Source organism: Typopeltis vanoorti, chromosome 9, assembly GCF_054136105.1.
Source record: "Typopeltis vanoorti isolate ZY-2024b chromosome 9, IOZ_Tvanoo_1.0, whole genome shotgun sequence".
Taxonomy (NCBI): domain Eukaryota; kingdom Metazoa; phylum Arthropoda; class Arachnida; order Uropygi; family Thelyphonidae; genus Typopeltis; species Typopeltis vanoorti.
The window spans coordinates 9,456,500-9,480,357 of NC_143557.1; the positions used below are offsets into that span (position 1 = coordinate 9,456,500).

At 35.7% G+C, this 23,858-nt stretch overlaps 1 protein-coding gene across 3 annotated transcripts in view; it reads left to right on the plus strand.

Annotated features, from left to right (window-relative positions):
• c12.1 (spliceosome-associated protein CWC15) overlaps positions 1–23,858 on the plus strand; it is a 159,219-nt gene that overhangs the window by 83,628 nt on the left and 51,733 nt on the right. For all 3 annotated transcript variants that reach the window (XM_090397924.1, XM_090397923.1, XM_090397922.1), the window contains exon 4: positions 1,457–1,539. In XM_090397924.1, the coding sequence (XP_090254050.1) occupies positions 1,457–1,539 (83 nt within the window). The remainder of the gene's footprint in view (positions 1–1,456; positions 1,540–23,858) is intronic.

Below are 23,858 nucleotides of genomic sequence, written 5' to 3' on the forward strand. Positions count from 1 at the left end.
GTTGATAGTGATGTTTTCTCCCTGATGCAGGACACCAGAGTGTACAGAGGATTTGAAATTGGAAGCGATCACTATTTAGTATTGAGCAGGATAAAATAGAATTTCATATTGAAAAGAATAACATTTAAGAAAGTTTTATGGGTAACCTGTGGAACAAGTAAAACATTTCAGTACTTAGGCATGATTTTTACTGAAGATGGTAAATTAAATATGGAAATAGACAACAGAATCAACAAAGCTGGTATGGTAGGCAGTCAATTGAATAAATTCATATGGAATAAGAGAGAAATTAGTCGGAACACAAATTAGCTGTATGCAAGACAGTGTTCAAACCAGTTTTAACTTATGGATATGAGAGCTGGGTCAGAAGTAAAACACTTGACCAAAGACTAGAATCCGCAGATATGAGAGTTCTGAGAAAGATTAGAGACATGAACAGATGGCATCAATGGCAATATCATATTAAAAATGAGGATATGAGGAAAGAACTTGACATTGTCAACATCCAGGGGGTTAGCAGAGCTAATATCTTAGGTGGTATGGTCACTTAAACAGAATTGGCGAGGAAAGATTAGCAAAACAAGTGTTCTCTGCCAGGTAGGCAGGAAAACGACCCAGTGGAAGATCATGATATAGGTGGATTGATACTGTACAATATGCCTTAGACGATAGAAATATAAGATCTGATAACGATAATATTGGAGTTTACAAGTAACAGACTGATTTGGAGGATGTAGATAGGAAGTTGGTAATGATGTAAATTTTTCTTGTAGTATTATCATATCCTGTACACCCCTTGAGGGTACATGTCAGGAATTTGATGATGATGAGTTAAATTATTAGTACCTACTAGAACTACCATCTTTTACTTTTCTGTTTTGTTTGTCAGTTATGTTTATTATATCTTTAATATTCGACACCCAGTATCTATTGTATTCTATCCATTCTTGTAACTGCTCAGAGAAATTTCATATCAGCTGCATGTACTTTATTTTCATCTTTTTTTTCTCGCTATCCAACTTTTGGAACTATATAGTATTGTTGGTATTGCCATGACTTCAAGTTGTTAATTATTTCCTTTCTTGTTATGCCTTTTGTTGTTTCTTATAGTACCACGGATTCCTTGAAAATGGTGTAATTTATTATCTATGTCAAATTATTGTCCTCTCTGTTTTTCAGTTCTAAAGCTTCAGTATTTTTGTTCTGTAAAAACATTAAGCATATTTGTAATTCTTGTAATTCACTCAAAATATTTTATATATAAGATGCTTATTGGCATATTTTCAGGCATTTAATGAACTTATAATATTAACTGCATTGGTATTTCTATTTCATGTACATATAGAGAAATTTAAATTTGTCAATGTGTGTGTGTGTCATTTTGTAATGCATTTCATTCCTTTTAAACGAATAAAATAAATTCACATAAAATTATTTGTTATTTATATCTTATTAGAATCTGGAAGTGGCACAGCTAAGAAACCTCGTTTGGAACAACTTCCTGCTTCTAATCTAGATGCTGATGATCCTTTAGATGAGGTCAAATTTTTTTATTTAAATTCAGAGAAATAATTTGTAGATACTTATAAAAGAATCTTTACAATGACAATATATTTTAATGCACTGATATGAAATGTCCCATTAATAACACACTCATGCACACACACACACACACACACACAAGGAAATAACAATATTTTTTAATACTTGTTAGTATTGTAATAATTATTACATCATCTTCCATGGATGAGTTGCTGTTCTCTCTCTTCTGCCATGTACTGAAAAATTTTTCCAACCTTTGTTTTGTAATAGTTATATGTTTCTGTCATATTTTCCCTTGCCTAATTATTGTAGTTTTGTTATGCATTTCCTTCCATTTATCTAAATTAGTATTCACATTCCCCTTATCTTTTATACCTTCCTTCATAGCCTCCACTTCTCATTTTATATCATGATCAGATCTGATTATGGGATATGAGAAGTAAGATGTGAGAAAAGAATAGTTTATGTTGAACTGAAAACTTTGAAGGGTGACATAATTGTATAGAGCTGAAAACTAATTGCTGTTAATGGGATCTAATCTTACTTGGGTAATAGTTTTGATTAAAAATTTGAGATAATTAGAGAACTTTATATAGAAACAAAATAGGTTTTACACCAAATCATATACAAAGTATGAAAGGTATGAGAATGGAATTTCATCATTGTATTATTCTATGATTCTATGATAAGACCTATATCTTAGATAAATGATCTTCACATTAGAAGGGCATTCATAGTCTTTAAGGGAGAAGGCATATCAGCTATTATGTTGTTTAATGCAGGATTGTGTTGACTATTGCTGAATTAATTGAATAATTTGTGTTGTTAAATGTTGTATTTGTTATTGAAATGTGTTATTATCCTGAAAATAAGTTTTTCCTGAAACCTAAATAAGAGACCGTGTTCTTACTCTGCTATTTGCATTATAAAAAAACTTCTTTATTCATCAAATAGGAGACAGATCTGTATTTTGAACACTAAGCTTAAAATGAACTTGTAAAGACATAGATTATAACACTTTCTATAATATTATTAACATGAAAAAAAATAAAAAATAAACACCCCATTCCACAAATAAAATACTTCAGTACACTACTAATGACCTTCAGTCTCTTACACTATGTCCATCTGTCTGTCCATATACATTTGACATGCACTTAAGCAAACACCAAACCAAACAAAAATTATGTGCTAAGCAAATTATAAACAAGTCCTGGCACATTGAACTAATGCTATTTTAAGTTGAATATTACAAACAATAAAGGTTCAAATCTTCATTATAGCAAACTGAATTTAATATCTAGCAAAGCAAATGACATTACAAACAGAGGAATAGCAGAAAATTGTATACTATTGAAATGTATATAGCCAAACATGTTTATGTATGGACGAAACCACTCATAAACAAACAAAATGATGGGAAATCATACATTGATGACAAAACATAAAGAATTGCTGAGAATCAGACATACAGGATAAAACTTGAAGGATATATGATATTGTAAAAATGAAAATGCAGAATTAATGTTTAAATTTCAAAATGTTATATTAAATTAATCTCTTAGTTGACATTTCGTAATGAATTATACCATTAAAATAGAAATCTTGGTGTTTAGGTCTCTTTGTTGATTCTCCAGCTTCGTATGTTGTTTAAGGAAAATATTTTGTCAAAGTTAAATTGGCATCTTCAGGGATTATTATATATTATTATATAATACAGATTATTATTATATAATACAGTGATATTAAACATAAAATAAAATCATTGGATCACATGACTTTGTTCAGTCTTCCAGTGTCCAGTCATTGTGTTCCTGACACCACTATAGACAAACTTTCTGGTCTTCACAGAAATCAGTGGTTTCTGTAGAGACATGCAACTGCCAATACCAATCCTCTTAAATTCCTTGTACATAGTTTGTGAGATGTGGGTCTGGAACAGCCTTCATTAGATGATTCTGTCAATTGCTGTTCACAGGAAGTTCAGTTTGTCTGTACATGCCTTCTCAGATAACAGCAATCTTGTTCCTTACAAACTATCTTAGGACCACAGTAATGTCTCTTAGACAAGCAGTGTGGGTTATTTTTCTACTGAGTAATCACTTGGGATATCTCATCTTTTGAGAAACCAGTCAGCTTTGCCGTTGTCAAAATAGTGGCTCCAGCCAAAGACACACAATAAGCCCATTATCAAACTCTGAAAGATTCTTTGTTTATCCCATTATCATCAACACTATTGACAATTACTGACCAACAGCATTCTTAAATAGTTGGTGATGCATGTGACTTATTATTTTGTATATGCACTGCATAATTGACATTTACATACATGTGCATAAAAGTTTCTAATTCATTGGCCTGTATTTGTGGCACTACACAATTATGTTTTGTTACTAATCTTGGGGCAACAAATTTCCTCCAAATTAGTCTGTTACTTGTTAGCACTGCAGTATTTTCTGATATTATATTCTGTCTTCTAGAATATTTGTGACTGCATCAGACCACCTAGATCTTAGTCTTCCTTTGGTCCTTCCTTCCTGCCCTTCCATCTTGGCACCAACTAGTTTTGCTAACCTTTCTTCTTCTGTTCTGTTTGACTATTCCAACTCAGATTAGCTTTGCTCCTGCATTGAATGTTAAGTCAAGTTCTCCTTCCTAATATCTTCATTTTTAATTTGATTCTGCCATTGATGCTATCTGTTCATTTCTCTAATTTTTCTCGCAGCTCTCATATCTGTGATCTCAAGTCTTGATCAACTATTTTATTCCTAACCCAACTCTTTAGATCCATAAGTTAAAATTAGTTTGACCACTGTCTTGTATACTGCTAGTTTAGTGTTTTGGGCTGATTTCTCTCATTCCATTTAAATTTATTCACCTGGCTGCTCACTGTACCAGTTTTGCTTATTGTACTTTGTGCCTCCATATTTAGTTTGCCATCTTCACTAAAATTGCCTATTTAGTTGAAATATCTTACTTGTTGGATTCTACATTGAGAATGCAATTGGAGTTTTCTATGTTCCTCCCTATATTTATAGGTTTGGCCTCTTGCCAATTTTCATGCCAAAATTGTTGCAGCTTATTCAGTTTAACTAGAGAAGCCTGGAGAAGATTTGCACATGGATAGTTTACGAATACATCATCTGCATAGAGCAAAGAGCTAAGTTTGGTATTTCCTATTCTGACATCAAGTTTAATGCCACTTTCTTTCATAATGTGATCCCGTATGGATGGATGAATATGAGTGGCAGTAGAATGTACATTTATCTGTCACCTGATTTTGTATCAAACCAACTTCAATTCTAACTGTTGTCTTACAACTGAAATATAGATTGTGTATTGCTCAGTATAATGTTTTATTTACACCATGTAATTGTAGCTTTCTGAAAACAGCCTTTCTCCTGACTCCTTGCTGTATGCATTTTTCCAGATCTACAAAACTTAAGCATAGATCTTTATGTTCTCAGTTTCTTAACTGTTTGTCATAAAGCAAAAATTTGATAATGACAACCTCCTATTTGACCTGAACCCACCTTGCTCTTTGCATTTCTCTTCCACAATTTTTCTTAGCTTCATTTCAAGTGTATGTTCACAGATATCTTAGCTGGAGCACTTAGTAAAGAAATTCCTCTATAATTCTCATATTCAGTTTGATTTCCATTGATTATCAAAATATGACAAAAAATGATCAAATATGACTGCCATCATGATTGCCATATTTGATAATTGATGGTTGAATATCATCTACTCCAGCCACTTTTTCACATTTTAAGGTATCTAGTGATGTTTCTACCCCAGATGTTGTTATATATTACTGATTGCATTTCTATTTACTATTTTCTACTACAGTTCTGTCACCGTTTACTTTCAAAGTAATTACTTGAGATATTCAGAATATCTTTGATTTCAGTTTTCATATTGCCTTTATCCCTGATTCCTTATCACACTTTTTTCTAGAGGCTACTGAAAAATTTAATATTTTTCAATAGCCTCTAGAACATTTTCGCACCCGAGTGATTCCAGGTAAAATCATCAAGGGCTGAAGCTGCATACTTTTTAATTTGATGAAAGTAAGTTTTCTCACCATGTCATTCATGGAGAAATATTTTTTATATTTTTTTTTATTAATCCATTTATGCTGAAAAGGTTTTATTACGGGGTGCTTAAGGGTCAAAGCTGTATAACTGAGAGGAGACCTCCACATAGCCTTTAAAGGAATGCGGAGAACCGACCAGGGCTTCTGACCTAATGTCCAATCCTCACCTTCTCGTGGTGCACCCTGTTGGGTATCTACTTTGATACTGAACGGACGAGGATGGGCTGGCAATTTGGAATTTAGCCGACCAAATTGTATTCTTATTGGTTAAACCAAAATAAAAAATGATGGTACAACATGATAAAATTTCATGCCGGCTGAGGCGTCGCCCGGTTAAACAAGGCCCCCGTTGTTTTCGCCAGGGAACCAGGGCGAACAGCGAAAAGTCAGCTACTGGAACAAATCTGAAAACAAACCCCAACTCAACATCACCAGAGATCGGTACTATCAACGTAAGAAGCCTGAATGACAAGGAAATGGAGCTAGCCGAGGAATTAGATAAGTACCAGATCGACATAATCGGGGTGACTGAAACAAAAAAGACCAAAACTGGTGAGATCTTTCTGAGCAATAAATACAAAATGTTATATTCAGGCAATGACAATCAAGGAAAAGGAGTAGCCATAGTATTCAACACAAAATACGAGGCTGATCTTCTTGAATGGCAGTCAGTCTCAAGTAGAGTCATGTGGGCAAATATGAGAATGGGTAACTGGACAATGAGACTTATTTGTGCCTATGGTCCCACAGAAGGTTCTACTAAGGTAGAAGTGGAGGAATTTTTTGACGCTTTAGAAAAAGCAACTGACACAATGAAAAAGGAAAAGTTGGTCCTTGTTGGGATCTAAATAGCAGAGTAGGTAATGATTGTGAGACATACAAAAATATTTTGGGAAAATTTGGAGAAAAGAGCAAAGCTAATAATAATGGCAAATATCTGTTGGATTTATGCTCAGGACATGGACTGGTTATTACTAACATCACATTCTAACATAAAAATGTGCACAAATTCACATGGAGAGAAGAGGCAAGGAATACGAAACGTCTCATTGACTATGTTATTGTAGATAATGATGTTTTCTCACTGGCGCAGGACACTAGAATGTACAGAGGATTTGAAATTGGAAGAGATCACCATTTAGTCTTGAGCAGGATAAAAATTGAATTTCATATTGAAAAGAATAACATGTAAGAAAGTTTTAAAGCGAATAAAAGTTGAGCAGCTCTCAGATGTGAACTGTAGACTAAAATACAGAAAGATTATCGAAAAGAAAATGAAAGAGTTTGAGAACAGGAATCAAACCTTGGAGATTCAGTGGCAAACTCTGAAGAAAACATTGATTGATTCTGCCAGAGAGGCATGTGGTGAGGTTGTGTGCAAGGATAAAAAAATCAGAACTCCCTGGTGGACACAGGAAGTTAAAGAGGCAGTGAAGGAAAAGAAGAAAGCATATCAAAAGTTCCTGGCAAATAAGTCAGCTTTTACTCTTACAGAATACAGAGACAAATGTAAGCAAGCTAAACAGTGTGTAAAACTAGCTAAAGAAAAGTCATGGGTGGACTTTGGCAAGAATATAGAAAATAGATATCAAGAAGGTTGGAAAATATTCTGGAGGTTGTTGAAGAAGCTTAGGAATGGAGGAAAGAGTGCTATAAAAGGAGTTAGAGATGATAAAGGTGACATGAAAACTGGAGAAAAAGATATCCTTGAAGTATGGAGTAAATACTTTGAAAAACTGCTAAATGAAACAAGCAGTGATGACAGCACAGTGATAAAAAACACTGACCAGGCATGCAGTCCAGAATACATATCCATACTTGAAGAAGAAAAAGCCATCAAAGGCTTGAAATGTGGAAAGGCAGCAGGAGTAGATGATATTCGACCAGAAATGCTGAAGTATGGTGGTATGAAAGTCTTACAGTGGCTGCACTGCATAGTTCAGAAAGCCTGGACAGAGGGACGAATTCCTGATGATTGGAGTAGAGCTCTCATAGTACCCATATATAAAAAGGGAAATAAAACTGAATGTGAGAATTACAGAGGTGTTTCCCTACTGAGTGTTCCTGGCAAGATCTATGCAAGTATACTTGAGAAACGGTTGAGAAGAATTGTGGGAGAAGTATTACAGGGGTATTTCCCTACTGAGTGTTCCTGGCAAGATCTATGCAAGTATACTTGAGAAACGGTTGAGAAGAATTGTGGGAGAAAAGCTTGGTGAAGAACAAGCTGGATTCAACGTGTGGACAGACTTATGTGTTCGTCGAACATGTTGTTTATTATTTTAACGGCATAATAGAACACAGACACTAAGTAAATAATTAATTTATTAGCTTGATGCTGATATTTCGCTGGTATTATAACCAGCATCTTCAGACACAAAAACACTGTTTGTCACAATATGTGAGACTAATACAACATGGTGTACTTAAACAAAATTGTAGCAGCAACACAAAGACTAAAGTCCTGATTTTGGTGCCCTCTATCTGAGAAAAAAAAAAACAAAAAACTATCATATATTATTACTAGAGTCCTAGAAAAGTGCTAGTTTTTTCTTAATATGACTGTCTCCCAGATCTTCGGCAAGTTAATACAGCCATATTTGTTGAGATTTGGGTGTATTTTAGGGCTTCTGTCGCCTCTAAGAACAATCTCTCTGATTTATACGGGTTTCTGTGTAGTACTTTTGTGTTTTTCCAGTTGATCCTGTGTGCAGAGGTATCCAGAGCATGGTCTGCTAGGCCCGACTTCCCATAATGATAATTCCGGACGTATCGTTTATGTTCGCTGATGCGGATATTCACAGTTCTTCCTGTTTGACCGTAGTAGGCTTGATTGGATGAGCAGGGTACTTGGTAGACTCCTGGATGTGATAAAGGAGGAATGCTGTCCTTGGGTGAGCAGATGAGGGTGGCTAATTTGCTACATGGTCTGAATGTAGTGCGTAGTTTATGTTTATTGAGAATTCTTGAGATCTTTTCGGACGTGCCTTTAATGTAAGGGATGGTGACTGTTTTGTTGTAGTTCTCTGTGGTGGATGGTGGGAGGGGTTTCTTAGGAGTGTTTAGTATTTTGTTTATTTTATGTGGATTGTAGCCGTTGGCCAAGAAGGTGTGGCGTAAGTGAGTCAGTTCAGCAGTAAGAGCCTTGTCATTGGAACAGATTGCTCTCGCTCTATGGGTTAGCGTTTTTAATATGCCATATTGTTGAGAAGGATGATGGTGTGATTGTTTGTATAAGTATCTGCCTGTATGTGTGGGTTTTCTAAAAACTGAAAATGATAAGGAACCATCTGGGAGACGTGTGATGAGTGTATCCAGGAAGGGCAGACAGTTGTTGGCTTCCAGTTCCATAGTAAAGTGGATTTTTGGATGTTGGTTATTTAAATGTGCTAAGAATGTTTTCAATGTCTCAGGGCCATGTGGCCAAATAGCAAGCACATCATCAACATAGCGTAGCCAAAGTGTTGGTTTGAGAGTGGCTGTATTGATTGCTTGTTTTTCCAGGTGTTCTATGTAAAAGTTGGCTAGGAGTAGATGATATTCGACCAGAAATGCTGAAGTGTGGTGGTATGCACAACTTTGCCATAACTCCCAAGCAAGTTCCAAAAGCCGAAATAATGGCGTCCATCGAACGAGGAATATACGACCTGCCTCCAACAATAGCTAACAACATACGTTTAGATATGGCCAACATCCTAATCAAGTCTAAGCCTCCCAAAAATAATATCCCACATAAGGAATTCATTGCTATAAAAGAGCTACACAACAACAGCCAGATTACCATAACAAAAGCAGACAAAGGAAATGCAACCGTGGTGATGGACCCAACTGAATATGAAAACAAAATGCACACACTATTACAAGATCAGTCAACATACAAAATTATAGATCGCAATCCCACCAACACACAAAAGAATAAGGCACGAAAATTATTAAAAAAAAGTCACTTCCTGGCCCAAAGACACAGTTAACAAACTCAAACCCTTCCATGTTAAAACACCAAGGATCTATGGATCACCAAAAATTCACAAACCAGGCACACCCCTACACCCAATTGTGGACAGTATAAATAGTCCCACATACAAACTGGCTAGACATTTAGCGAAGCTACTAGCCACTCTCATTAACAATTCTCCCTCCTTTGTCAAAAATTCAGCACACCTAAAAAGCATCTTACAACACCTTACCCTAAAAAGCTCAGACTTAATAGTAAGCTTTGACATCACTTCACTATTCACAAATGTACCACTAATAGAAACCCTCAATCTACTGAAGTCACACTTCCCCCCTGATATATTTGAACTATTCAAATTCACAATACATGCAGGATATTTCACATGGAAAGGGAAAATATACAAACAAATTGATGGGACAGCCATGGGCTCCCCCCTTTCCCCCCCAGCCAACTTTTACATAGAACACCTGGAAAAACAAGCAATCAATACAGCCACTCTCAAACCAACACTTTGGCTACGCTATGTTGATGATGTGCTTGCTATTTGGCCACATGGCCCTGACACATTGAAAACATTCTTAGCACATTTAAATAACCAACATCCAAAAATCCACTTTACTATGGAACTGGAAGCCAACAACTGTCTGCCCTTCCTGGATACACTCATCACACGTCTCCCAGATGGTTCCTTATCATTTTCAGTTTTTAGAAAACCCACACATACAGGCAGATACTTACACAAACAATCACATTATCATCCTTCTCAACAATATGGCATATTAAAAACGCTCACCCATAGAGCGAGAGCAATCTGTTCCAATGACAAGGCTCTTACTGCTGAACTGACTCACTTACGCCACACCTTCTTGGCCAACGGCTACAATCCACATAAAATAAACAAAATACTAAACACTCCTAAGAAACCCCTCCCACCATCCACCACAGAGAACTACAACAAAACAGTCACCATCCCTTACATTAAAGGCACGTCCGAAAAGATCTCAAGAATTCTCAATAAACATAAACTACGCACTACATTCAGACCATGTAGCAAATTAGCCACCCTCATCTGCTCACCCAAGGACAGCATTCCTCCTTTATCACATTCAGGAGTCTACCAAGTACCCTGCTCATGCAATCAAGCCTACTACGGTCAAACAGGAAGAACTGTGAATATCCGCATCAGCGAACATAAACGATACATCCAGAATTATCATTATGGGCAGTCGGGCCTAGCAGACCATGCTCTGGATACCCCTGCACACAGGATCAACTGGAAAAACACAAAAGTACTACACAGAAACCCGTATAAATCAGAGAGATTGTTCTTAGAGGCGACAGAAGCCCTAAAACACACTCCAAATCTCAACAAATATGGCTGTATTAACTTGCCGAAGATCATGGAGACAGTCATATTAAGAAAAAACTAGCACTTTTCTAGGACTCTAGTAATATATGATAGTTTTTTTTTTTTTTTTTTTTTTTCTTCAGATAGAGGGCGCCAAAATCTGGACTTTAGTCTTTGTGTTGCTGCTACAATTTTGTTTAAGTACACCATGTTGTTTTAGTCTTCCGTATTGTGACAAACAGTGTTTTTGTGCTCTGAAGATGCTGGTTATAATACCAGCGAAATATCAGCATCAAGTTAATAAATTAATTATTTACTTAGTTTCTGTGTTCTATTATACCATTAAAATAATAAACAACAAGATGGATTCAGGCCAAATAGAGGCTGTCAGGATCAGATCTTCACTTTACAACAAATAGTCGAGAAAGCATGGGAATATAACAAAGAGCTGTATTTAAGTTTTGTCGATTCGGAAAAGGCATATGACAAGGTGCCAAGAGAGAAGCTATTCAATACGCTACAGTTATATGGTGTCAATGGGGCATTATATCAAGCAATACTTAGTCTTTATTTGAGTTGTAAGTCAGCAGTTAGAATTGAAGGAAGTACAGGAAGATGGTTTAATGTTAAATCTGGTGTGAGACAAGGATGTACATTATCCCCTCTGTTATTCATTATCTGTATGGATCACATTATGAAGGAAAGTGGTATTAAACCTGATATCAAAATTGGAGATGTTAATGTCAGCTCTTTGCTTTATGCGGATGATGTTATACTTCTAAATAAATCTGCTACAAGTCTGCAAGATTCTCTGACTAAATTGAATAGCTGTTGTAATAGATATGGTATGAAGGTCAGCAATAAAAAGACAAAGACAATGAAAATAGGCAGAATCATTGAAAATGTCAACTGTGTTGTGAATGGAGAACCTGTGGAACAAGTAAAACATTTCAGCTACTTAGGCACAATTTTTATTGAAGATGGTAAATTAAATATAGAAATGGACAACAGAATCAGCAAAGCTGGTAGGTGGGAAGAATTGAATAAATTCATATGGAATAAGAGAGAAATTAGTCTGAACACTAAATTAGCTGTATACAAGACAGTGTTCCAACCAGTTTTAACTTATGGATCTGAGAGCTGGGTCAGAAGTAAAATACTTGACCAAAGACTAGAGACCGCAGATATGAGAGTCCTGAGAAAGATTAGAGGCGTGAACAGATGGCATCAATGGCAATATCATATTAAAAATGAGGATAATAGGAAAGAACTTGACATTGTCAGCATCCAGGAATGCATTAGCAGAGCTAATCTCAGATGGTATGGTTACTTAAATAGAATGGGAGAGGGAAGATTAGCAAAACAAGTGTTCTCTGCCAGGTTGGCAGGAAAACGACCCAGAGGAAGACCAAGATATAGGTGGATTGATACGGTACAAAGTGCCTTAGATGATAGAAATATGAGATCTGATAATGTTGGAGTCTTGACAAGTAACAGACTGATTTGGAGGAAAATTGTAGATAGGAAGTTAGTAATGATGTAATTTTTTCATGTAGTACTGTCATATCCTGTACACTCCTTGAGGGTACATGGCAGGAATTTGATGATGATGAGGTTTTATTACAGATTTTAAAATGAGTAAAATGAGGTTAACTTAAGCCTAATCTGGTATGGATGCTTAGACATTGATTATGACTTGATGTTTAGAGGAGGGAAACACTCATCCATAGATAAAGGCTACTAAATTTATTTAGATATTAAATTATTATCATGCGAATGTTTTGCTTTGCTCACCAAGCACATGTATGCAGACACAGGCTGATTGTGAAAGATAGGATCCTGCAGTCCGGACTGGTGCAGTGATTGAAATCTTACTGAGGGTTTCAAGAAGGTCCAGATTTTTGGTAACATGAGGCAACCAAGTTTGTAAAAATTTGGAGAATATTCTAGTGCTATTACAGATTCTAGAAATAGCCTCTCTGATTTATATCTGCTTCTATATAAAAGGAAGGTTTTTCTCCCATTTATCCGATGATCTGTATCCATTCCATGGCATAGTCTGCTATTCCAGAATGTCTAGTTTCACTGTTCCTCCAAGCAGATATTAGTTGTCCTTCCAGCTTGTCTGAAGTTAATTAGCTTGACGGAGCAAAGGATACAATAGATACCGAATGATCTAGATGATGGAGAGGATCTTTCAGTAAGCAAATAACGGTAGCTAATTTTTGGTATGATTTGAAGGAAACCTCCTTCAAATCGTATCTTTTAAGAACTTGTGAATTTTTTTTTTCTGAGGAATCCCAGATGTAAAGAATAGTAATGGATTTTTTGTGTTCTGAATTTTTGGGTGGATTTTGTTGGAGGATGATAGAGAGTTCTGTTGCTTTTGCAAATGGGAAATCCATTGGCTAAAAAAGTGTCTAGATGTGATTGATTTCAATGGTGAGGCTGACATGGTTAGAGTAGATGGTTCTGGCTCAATCTGGTAAAGTTTTGATAACACCACACTGCTGGGTGATGTGATAGGTGATAGATATACCTTCTGGTATGGGTAGGTTAATACTAAAAATTAAAATAAAAAAGATCAGTAGTATTACAAGTTCTCATGCACACTCTCTTAACACACTTGCTGAAATCTTTCCCAGTTGTACTGCTTTGTTTTCCTAAATGTTTTGCAGTATCTCTGATATCTTTTTAACTATGTTTCTGAATGCTTTCATCAGTTTATTAATAACACTCCTCACAAGTTATTGTAAACAATATAATACATTAATATCATGAATGCTAAGAATTGGATAATTTCCAAGTCCTTCCCAAAAAGAGTTTTCTAATTATCTTTAAAGTTTGAATTTGACTAAACATGAAATTTTCAAACCACTTCGGGCCCATAATAACCAAGTGTCACTCTCACATGAAGGTGAAAATAATCTCTTTTCCCCCATTGCTCAGTCAGTTTCGATGATGCCCTTTGGTTGGAAAGATATAGGTTTGAATTAAATCTAGGATGCAAAGAACCTTTATCAGAGCTTTTCATCCAAAGGTGAGTTAGTTGTTTTGATATGGAAATTGATATGGATTTTTCATCCTGCAAACTGATTAGACAGTCACAAAGACATTCACATGCCAAAAGACATTCAGTATTCATGTCACAGTTGATGTAATTCAAATCCACAGTTTTTACTTATTTTTCTACAGTCACTTCTGGATTCTATCCAGATACATCTAGAATTAATATAAGATTGAGCAAAATCCTATTCACCACCATGCAAAAATTGTACTTGCCTAAGACTCTTTTTTTTTGTGTGTGTGTGTGTGTCTCAATAAATGAATAGTAATTGTATAAACTGACTAGTGGTGCTGCATTTGTGTTTTTTAAAGTTAAAAAATATTTTTAGAAATTTATTTTTTATTAAATGAAAAATATTCTGTTTTGTCGCTGTAGCTACTCACCAGCTGAAAAAATCTGATTGCCACATATATTATTTTTTGACAATTTTAATTTACTTTGTAACCAAGTGAGAAAAATTTCTACAACTATATCTGATACAGAGTATTTTAATAAGGTGATACATCTTTTTACTACTTTAATATGGAAAATATATGACTTCTGCATTAACCATAGTATCTTCTTGGTCATAGATCTCACTGATGAGACCCCAGTGAAGGTCGAAACTGGTCTGGATAGTGAGCCTTACATTATGGGACAGTGAGGCATTTGGTAAGAAGTCAGCTGCTTCTATATACAAGTAACCTAGTTGAGAAGATACTCCATGCTCTAACTTTGTTTGCTTATATTTGGGTAAAGGGTTTGGTTAAACAAGAATGTAATTTCTTGACAACTTTAATTTACTTTGTAACGAAGTAAAAAAAAAAACTTTACAAAAGCAGGTGACTATAATAGACTTAGAAACAAGCATAGAACAGTATAATGAAGAAAACAATGTGAAGGAGGTGAGATCGGGTAATGCATGGGAGGTAGTTGGAAAAGTATTTCTTAGTGGGAAGGCAAATTTTGTATATTTCTAATGAAGAAGATAAAGTGACTCAGGCTAAATCAGATATCTAAGGAAATCAAACAGGAATTGCATTTGAAAAGAAGAGTATGGAAAGACAAAAGAGAGAGAGAGAGACATAGAACAGTTGAATGATGAATATATACTTCGTGCTAGGAAGGTGACTAGTGTAGTGTAGAGGTTAAAATTAGAATATGAGAGAAAAAAAAAACTAACATTGAAATTCAAGTAAACTCCAAAGGAGTTCTTTCAGTATGTGGCCAGTAGGAAAATGATTGCTGACATGATCTTGCTGATCAATGCGGATCATATACTAGACTGTTTAATGATTAATGAACATCCTAATCACTTTATTAGGATGTTCCATCCTGATAAATCGGACTATTCCTATAGGAATAAGGAAAATTGAAGGATTAGAAGTGAATGAAGAGGTGCTTCAAAGCACTGGTCAGAATAGGTGGGATTTTGCAATTTGAATAGTATTAGCTAAAGAACTGAATGTGTTAGACATGGCTGTTAATTGAAAATTCACCCACACCAGCTGTCATACCTTCTCTTAAACTCATTCAAACTAGATGCACTCACTACTTCAGCAAGCAAACTGTTCCACATACTGCTCTGGGGGAGAAATATCTAGCTCTCACCCTTTCTTAACTGCACACAAACTTAACTTCCATGGATGTCTCTTGTTTTCTCCCCATCTTCCATATAACAAAAAATTTTATCAGTTGATAACTTATGATATTTCAGAAGTTCGTAGACCTGTATTTTATCATTAAAGATGTGTGTGGAGGTAACAGTATCAAGGAGATGGAAGGTCACAAACTGGATTCCACAGGGTTCAGTATTTACTGTTTAGTCATTATGTCAATGATATTGTCACTGGATTGCAGGGATATATTCAGTTGCCTTCATGATTCCCAAGTTGTTTGCATGGAAAGGTTATTAGTAATTAAAGTTGTGTATGGAGGGAGCACTATCAGGGAAGTGGAAGATGAACTGGTTTCACAGGGTTCAGTACGGGCACCTTTACCATTCAGTCATTATCTCAGTGAGAATGTCAAAGTATTCCTTCCTGTTTTATGCCTATGCATAAACTATGCAGGCTTTCAAAACCAGATCCAACATAATAAGGTGGTCAGTCCTTATTCCCATAGTATCTTATGTCTGTAAATTGCATTAGTTCTTCTGGCTGGTTTGCTTGTTTTGTGGGATGAAATATTCAAGTTTCTAGGAGAAAAAGTGTGCCACCTTCACATGAGACTGCTACAGTTGAAAATTCCTGATAAACGTTCTTTGTGTCATAGATGGGATTTGAACCCAGGTCTTTCCAACCAAAGAGCATTGTCATTGGTTGGAAAAATCTGTATGCTGTAAGCAGATTGTAGGAAGACATTTAGTTGCTTGCATGAGTCCTATGTCATTTGTTTTGAAGGGTCATTAGTAATAATACTGATTTTGCCCTTCAGGAGAATGTGAATAAATAAGGATGTTAGTTTAACACAGCTAAATGTGAGATTTTGAAATTTTAGATCAACAGATTGAAGGCTATATATTCTCTTGTGGAGTTACTGAAAGTTTTAGAAAGCAAGGAATCTTGTGCCAATGTCAGATGGGAATTTGTCATTGCCACAAGTTCAGAAGACGTTACAAAACTTATGAAGACAATCCAGATGATTGCTGCAATAATGGGGGAACATTGACATAGAGATTAGAGTGATAGTTCCACTGCATAAGGGCCTGATTAGACAGTATCTGGATTATGTGCTCTGGTCTAGTCAACGGGATTTGAAGGGGCTGAATTAACTGCAGGGGAACAAAGGGCATATGATCTGCAGAGTTTGGTGAATAGAAGATGGAGCTATATGATTAAGATAGTTAGCAGTTGAGAAAACATATTTTTGTAATTGCAGACGTAAACTTCTGTGGCTAATTGGTTCAAAAGACATATTTCAGTGATTACACCACATTTTTTTATTATTCAGTTCTATAAAACACTGAAATAATAGTTCCCGACAAGTTTTGTAAGTCGTAGGATTTACATCTTCAGGGGTAAATAGTATAACTTAAAGTTTCAACAAGAGAATTAATAAATACAAATCATAACCGTCTGGCTATTCATAAAACTCAAATAACAGAATGCAGATATATAACGTTATTCATGTTGAACAATACTGGACGATGTCACGTGTACTTGTTCTCGTTCATACAGTCCGAGCTCAGATTGAGGTAGATTTTTTATTAGAGCTGACCACACTTGATGGCGAATTAAACCTTGATTTTTATTGCATTGGGTTGGGTTTTTTAGCATATTAGCAGCTTCTTTAAATTTTCTTATATAACTGTTGTTTTCTATGTATGACATCGTCGTTTTTTGCCAGAGTACATCGTGTCCAGTGGAAGTGGTATGGAAAGCAAGACCCGTTTTTTGTTCTCTTTTGTATTGTACGTCTTTTTGGTGTTCAGCCATGCGTATTTCTCCAGATCTTCCTATCTGTCCTACGTAGCAAATCCTGCAAGAGAAATGGATTTTGTAGAATCCTGGTTTTTTAAGAGGATGATGAGGTGGTCTTGGTGGATGTAGGAATCTTGAGATTTTCTCCATAGGAAGGAAGGCTACTTTTATGTTGTGTTTGTTCATTAATTTGGCTAGCTTGTCTGTAACATTTTTGATATAAGGAAGCGAGATTGTGTTTTTGTAATCCTGTTTTATTGTGTTGTTAGCTGGAGGCATTTTAAGGATTCTCTTGATGCTTTTTGTTTCATATCCATTCTGTTGGAGGATTTGTGTTAAGTATTTTAGTTCTTCATTACATCTTTCTTGTGTGCTGGAGATATTGTATGCTCTGCCTCGAAGAGTTTTAATAAGCTTATTTTTTGTGAAGGATGGTGGTGTGAGGTTGCATTTAGAAATCTTCCAGTGTTTGTAGGCTTCCTATATACTGAGAAGGAGAGTTTACTTTCTTCATTAACTTCTAATAGAATATCCAGAAAAGGAAGTTTTTTATTTTTTTCTTGTTCTAAAGTGAATTTTATGGTGTTGTGCAAATTGTTGAGATAATCTTTGAAATTGATAAGTTCATCTGTTGTTCCACTGAATATGATGAAAATATCGTCCACATAGCGTAGCCATATTTTTGGTTTTTTATGGTAATTCTTAAGAGCATTGTTTTCAAATTTTTCCATAAATAGGTTTGCTAATACCGGTGATAATGATGAACCCATGGCCAGCCCTTCTTTTTGTTCCCAGATTGTATCTTTATAGGTGAAAAAAGTATTGTTTATACAATGTTTAAAAAGATTCAAGATGTCTGGAGGGAAGAGATCTTCTAGGAGATTCAAAATTTCTAGTCTTGGGACGTTTGTAAACAAGCTGATAATGTCGAGACTTGCTAAGATGTCTGTTGGACCAATATGTATATCTTTCACTTTTTCTATGAAATGTTTACTATTTTTTATGAAGGAAGATGTTTTTCCTATATGTTGTGAGATCATGTTGGTGAGGTATTTCGCCAAGTTGGAAGTCGGTGAATCTCTTCCATCTACTATTGGTCTTAAAGGTATATCTGTCTTGTGGATCTTTGGAACACCATATATTCTTGGTATCAAAGGATGTTTTGATTGTAAGCATTTTTTCAGTTCTTCCGTCCAGAGAGGCACTTTTTTTTATTAGATCGTTTGTTTTTTTGTGTGTAGGCCAAGTCGGGTCTCTGTCTATGGGTTTGTAGGTGTTGGTATCTTCCAGGATATACCAACACCTACCAACTCCGTCGTTTTTTGCCAGTGTACTCTGGCAAAAAACGACGATGTCATACATAGAAAACAACAGTTATATAAGAAAATTTAAAGAAGCTGCTAATATGCTAAAAAACCCAACCCAATGCAATAAAAATCAAGGTTTAATTCTCCATCAAGTGTGGTCAGCTCTAATAAAAATCTACTTCAATCTGAGCTCGGACTGTATGAACGAGAACAAGCGTTATATATCTGCATTCTGTTATTTGAGTTTTATGAATAGCCAGATGGTTATGATTTGTATTTATTAATTCTCTTGTTTAAACTTTAAGTTATACTATTTACCCCTGAAGATGTAAATCCTACGATTTACGAAACTTGTCGGGAACTATTATTTCAGTGTTTTATAGAACTGAATAATAATAAAAAAATGTGGTGTAATCACCGAAATATGTCTTTTGAACCAATTAGCCACAGAAGTTTACGCCTGCAATTACAAACTTACGGTGAGTGCTTTTGGCATAAAGTTATACAACTAGAGAAACTACGCATTAAACATCTCAACTTCATTAATCGTCTAATTTTCCTCATTTGATGAAGAGATAACGAAGTCATCCCGAAATTCATCAAAATCAAACGCATATTCCACACAAACAAGGCCTCCAGAATTTATCATAAAATGGAACTAGCTTTTCTAAGAGAAAGAATTACAGTCACTAGAGCTGAATTAGCATTAAATAGTAACACTTTTTCTCTTCATAATGAACTGGCCACATCTCTTCCATCCTACCTATGGAACAACATCGATAGTGTTACATTTAACAAAGCAATAGCGATCTCAGAACAGAAGAAACATACATTAATTAATAAGTTCAACGTACTCCTTCAGAAGAAAGAAATACATAAGAAACAACTAGATCATTCAAAAGTAGTTATTAATCTTTCTTCGAGAGTCCTAACAAAAGAGGAGAATAATCTTTTACTCAAGGGTTTTAACTTCGCCTTAACCCCACGTTTCCTTCCAAAAATTGATATCATAGCACAAATAGACAAAGGAATTAGAAATCTACCGGACAACACGGCAGATCTTATCCGTATAGAAAGTACAGCTTTACTATTAAAAAACAGATTACCTCGTAGGAACCTACCTCACGATGAATACGTTTGCCATAAAAATTTAAAGGATGATAAAAATATTGTAATAATAAAAGCGGATAAAGGCAACGCAACTGTAGTTTTAAATGCTACAGAATATGATAACAAAATGAAAAGTCTCCTGGAAGATACCAACACCTACAAACCCATAGACAGAGACCCGACTTGGCCTACACACAAAAAAACAAACGATCTAATAAAAAAAGTGCCTCTCTGGACGGAAGAACTGAAAAAATGCTTACAATCAAAACATCCTTTGATACCAAGAATATATGGTGTTCCAAAGATCCACAAGACAGATATACCTTTAAGACCAATAGTAGATGGAAGAGATTCACCGACTTCCAACTTGGCAAAATACCTCACCAACATGATCTCACAACATATAGGAAAAACATCTTCCTTCATAAAAAATAGTAAACATTTCATAGAAAAAGTGAAAGATATACATATTGGTCCAACAGACATCTTAGCAAGTCTCGACATTATCAGCTTGTTTACAAACGTCCCGAGACTAGAAATTTTGAATCTCCTAGAAGAATCCTTCCTTCCGGACATCTTGAATCTTTTTAAACATTGTATAAACAATAATACTTTTTTCACCTATAAAGATACAATCTGGGAACAAAAAGAAGGGCTGGCCATGGGTTCATCATTATCACCGGTATTAGCAAACCTATTTATGGAAAAATTTGAAAACAATGCTCTTAAGAATTACCATAAAAAACCAAAAATATGGCTACGCTATGTGGACGATATTTTCATCATATTCAGTGGAACAACAGATGAACTTATCAATTTCAAAGATTATCTCAACAATTTGCACAACACCATAAAATTCACTTTAGAACAAGAAAAAAAATAAAAAACTTCCTTTTCTGGATATTCTATTAGAAGTTAATGAAGAAAGTAAACTCTCCTTCTCAGTATATAGGAAGCCTACAAACACTGGAAGATTTCTAAATGCAACCTCACACCACCATCCTTCACAAAAAATAAGCTTATTAAAACTCTTCGAGGCAGAGCATACAATATCTCCAGCACACAAGAAAGATGTAATGAGGAACTAAAATACTTAACACAAATCCTCCAACAGAATGGATATGAAACTAAAACCATCAAGAGAATCCTTAAAATGCCTCCAGCTAACAACACAACAAAACAGGATTACAAAAACAAAATCTCGCTTCCTTATATCAAAAATGTTACAGACAAGCTAGCCAAATTAATGAACAAACACAACATAAAAGTAGCCTTCCTTCCTATGGAGAAAATCTCAAGATTCCTACATCCACCAAAACCACCTCATCATCCTCTTAAAAAACCAGGAGTCTACAAAATCCATTTCTCTTGCAGGATTTGCTACGTAGGACAGACAGGAAGATCTGGAGAAATACGCATGGCTGAACACCAAAAGGACGTACAATACAAAAGAGAACAAAAAACGGGTCTTGCTTTCCATACCACTTCCACTGGACACGATGTACTCTGGCAAAAAACGACGATGTCATACATAGAAAACAACAGTTATATAAGAAAATTTAAAGAAGCTGCTAATATGCTAAAAAACCCAACCCAATGCAATAAAAATCAAGGTTTAATTCTCCATCAAGTGTGGTCAGCTCTAATAAAAAATCTACCTCAATCTGAGCTCGGACTGTATGAACGAGAACAAGCACACATGACATCGTCCGGTATTGTTCAACGTGAATAATGTTATATATCTGCATTCTGTTATTTGAGTTTTATGAATAGCCAGACGGTTATGATTTCATCATTATCATCGTCTTCTTCCTTATACCCTCTTTTACCTTGCGTTGTCGAGGGTCTATTGATTATCGGACCTCACTCCGTTTACAGGATAAGGTGGTCAGCCTTATATCCCGGTGTATCCTATGGCCTGTAGTGTTGAGTTCTCAAGGCCTTTTTGCCTGCTTTGCGGGATGAAAAACCCCAGAATAAACTGGGGAAAAAACCCTGCTGTCCACGCCCAAGACTGGCTAACTTGGCTATGGCTGAGGAAGATCCTTCAGCTCCTCACGTCACTGACGGGAATCGAACCTAGGACACTCCTTCCCCAGGCATATGGTTGCGAAGCTCATAGCCACTAGGTTAACCGCATGGACCGGTTATGATTTGTATTTATTAATTCTCTTGTTTAAACTTTAGGTTATACTATTTACCCCTGAAGATGTAAATCCTACAATTTACGAAACTTGTCAGGAACTATTATTTCAGTGTTTTATAGAACTGAATAATAATAAAAAAAATGTGGTGTAATCACCGAAATATGTCTTTTGAAGACATATTTTATTTACTGAATTAACACTTTGGTGATTATTCATAGATTAGAAAAAGGAAAAGATGTGAAAGTTGCAGAAGTAAGTAAGTGGATAAGATGTAAGTTTTTTGGAGAATAGTAGGAGCATTGAGTGCCTGAGAAGGTGATAAGAATGCAGATGGTGCGTCAGTTTAAGGAAGAGTGCGATAGTGTTTCTCAAGGCAGACGTCTACAATGATCCTCATGACTCCATCTGTGGAATTGTATAATGATAACAATAATTATAAAGTAATCATGTGCACATTCCGAAATCATTAAAGAAATAAAAGTGGTCATCAGTTAACTGGCACTGAACGTACCAAGAATTTGTAGGGAGGTTTGTAGTGGATTGTCCAAACATTAGCAGCTGTACAGGTGAGAAGTAGTGTGAATAAAGAATGGCAGAAAAGGAGTCGAAGTTTTTTTTGGAGAATGTGATGGAATTGTGTCTGAGGCCAGATTCAAGAGGAAAAATCTGACATTGCTAGAGATATAAGTAGTGTCATAAGTATGGGAAACGAAGAGAGAATCTTGTAAGAAATGAGACAGAGCAGCGTTTGGTGGCATTGAAATTTGCATGGTTGACTTCCCTGCACTGGAGAATGGCATGAGTTATGGGGAGATCTGGAATCATGCAACTCCTAAGTATTAGAAGTTTTGTTGAATGAAGATAAGGAATGGAATGTATGTCATACACTAAAACTGCAGATAGAATTTGAAATGGTGAGAGAAGGCTATTTATCTATATTATTATAGTCTATACTTTACTTTTACTCTATACTTTTTTGATTGTAACCTGAGATTATAGTCAAAAGTATAGAGTAAAGACTGCAATCATATGGATAAATAGCCTTCTGTCACTCACTTCAAATTCTATCCCCAGTTTTTATTGATAACATTCACTCCATTCCTCATCTTCATTCATTACTTGACTTCATTACTTTACTCTATACTTTCTTTAATTGCATCATTGATGAGTTTCTTCGCTCTTTTTTTCTAACCATATTGGTTACGCCCTTGGTGCACACTCTTTTAATGCAATAGCCTTTGCCGACAACCTCGTTCTTGTGGCCTCTACTAAAGTAGACCTGCAGGAACTCCTCGACCAGGCATTTGACTTCTTTCATGTTAGAGGCCTTGATATTAATGTAGAGAAGTTCTGCTCTTTAGCCCATGTCCCTTCAGGCCATGACAAGAAGCTTAAGGTTGAGAACATTGAGTTTTCCCTGCACAATAGGTCATTACATTCTTTGACCATCCTGAAGAGTGGAGATACTTGGGTATCTTCTTCACTCCAAAAGCAAGGTCTTCTGTCTCTTCAGCCTTGGTTGCTAGGCTTCCTCTTTTGAAGAAAGCTCCTCTTAAGCCACAGCAGAGGCTCTTTATTCTGTCTAACTATTTACTTCTGAGGTATTTCCATATTTTGGTGCTCAGAAGAACATATGTTTCAGTACTAACCCAAATGGATAAGGCAGTTCGCTCTGTGGTAAGATCTGGGCTCTGCCTACTTCCTGACACACCAGTTGTGTGTTTTCATGCTAGAGTGAAGGATGGAGGGCTCGGTATTCCATCTCTCTGCTGGTTGATTGCACGACTGCGTTTCATCCGGTTAGCAAAGTTTGAAGTTTCCTCCTTGCCCATCTGTAGGGAGACTTAACATACTTCTATTATTCAAGACGATTTGGTTTCATAAC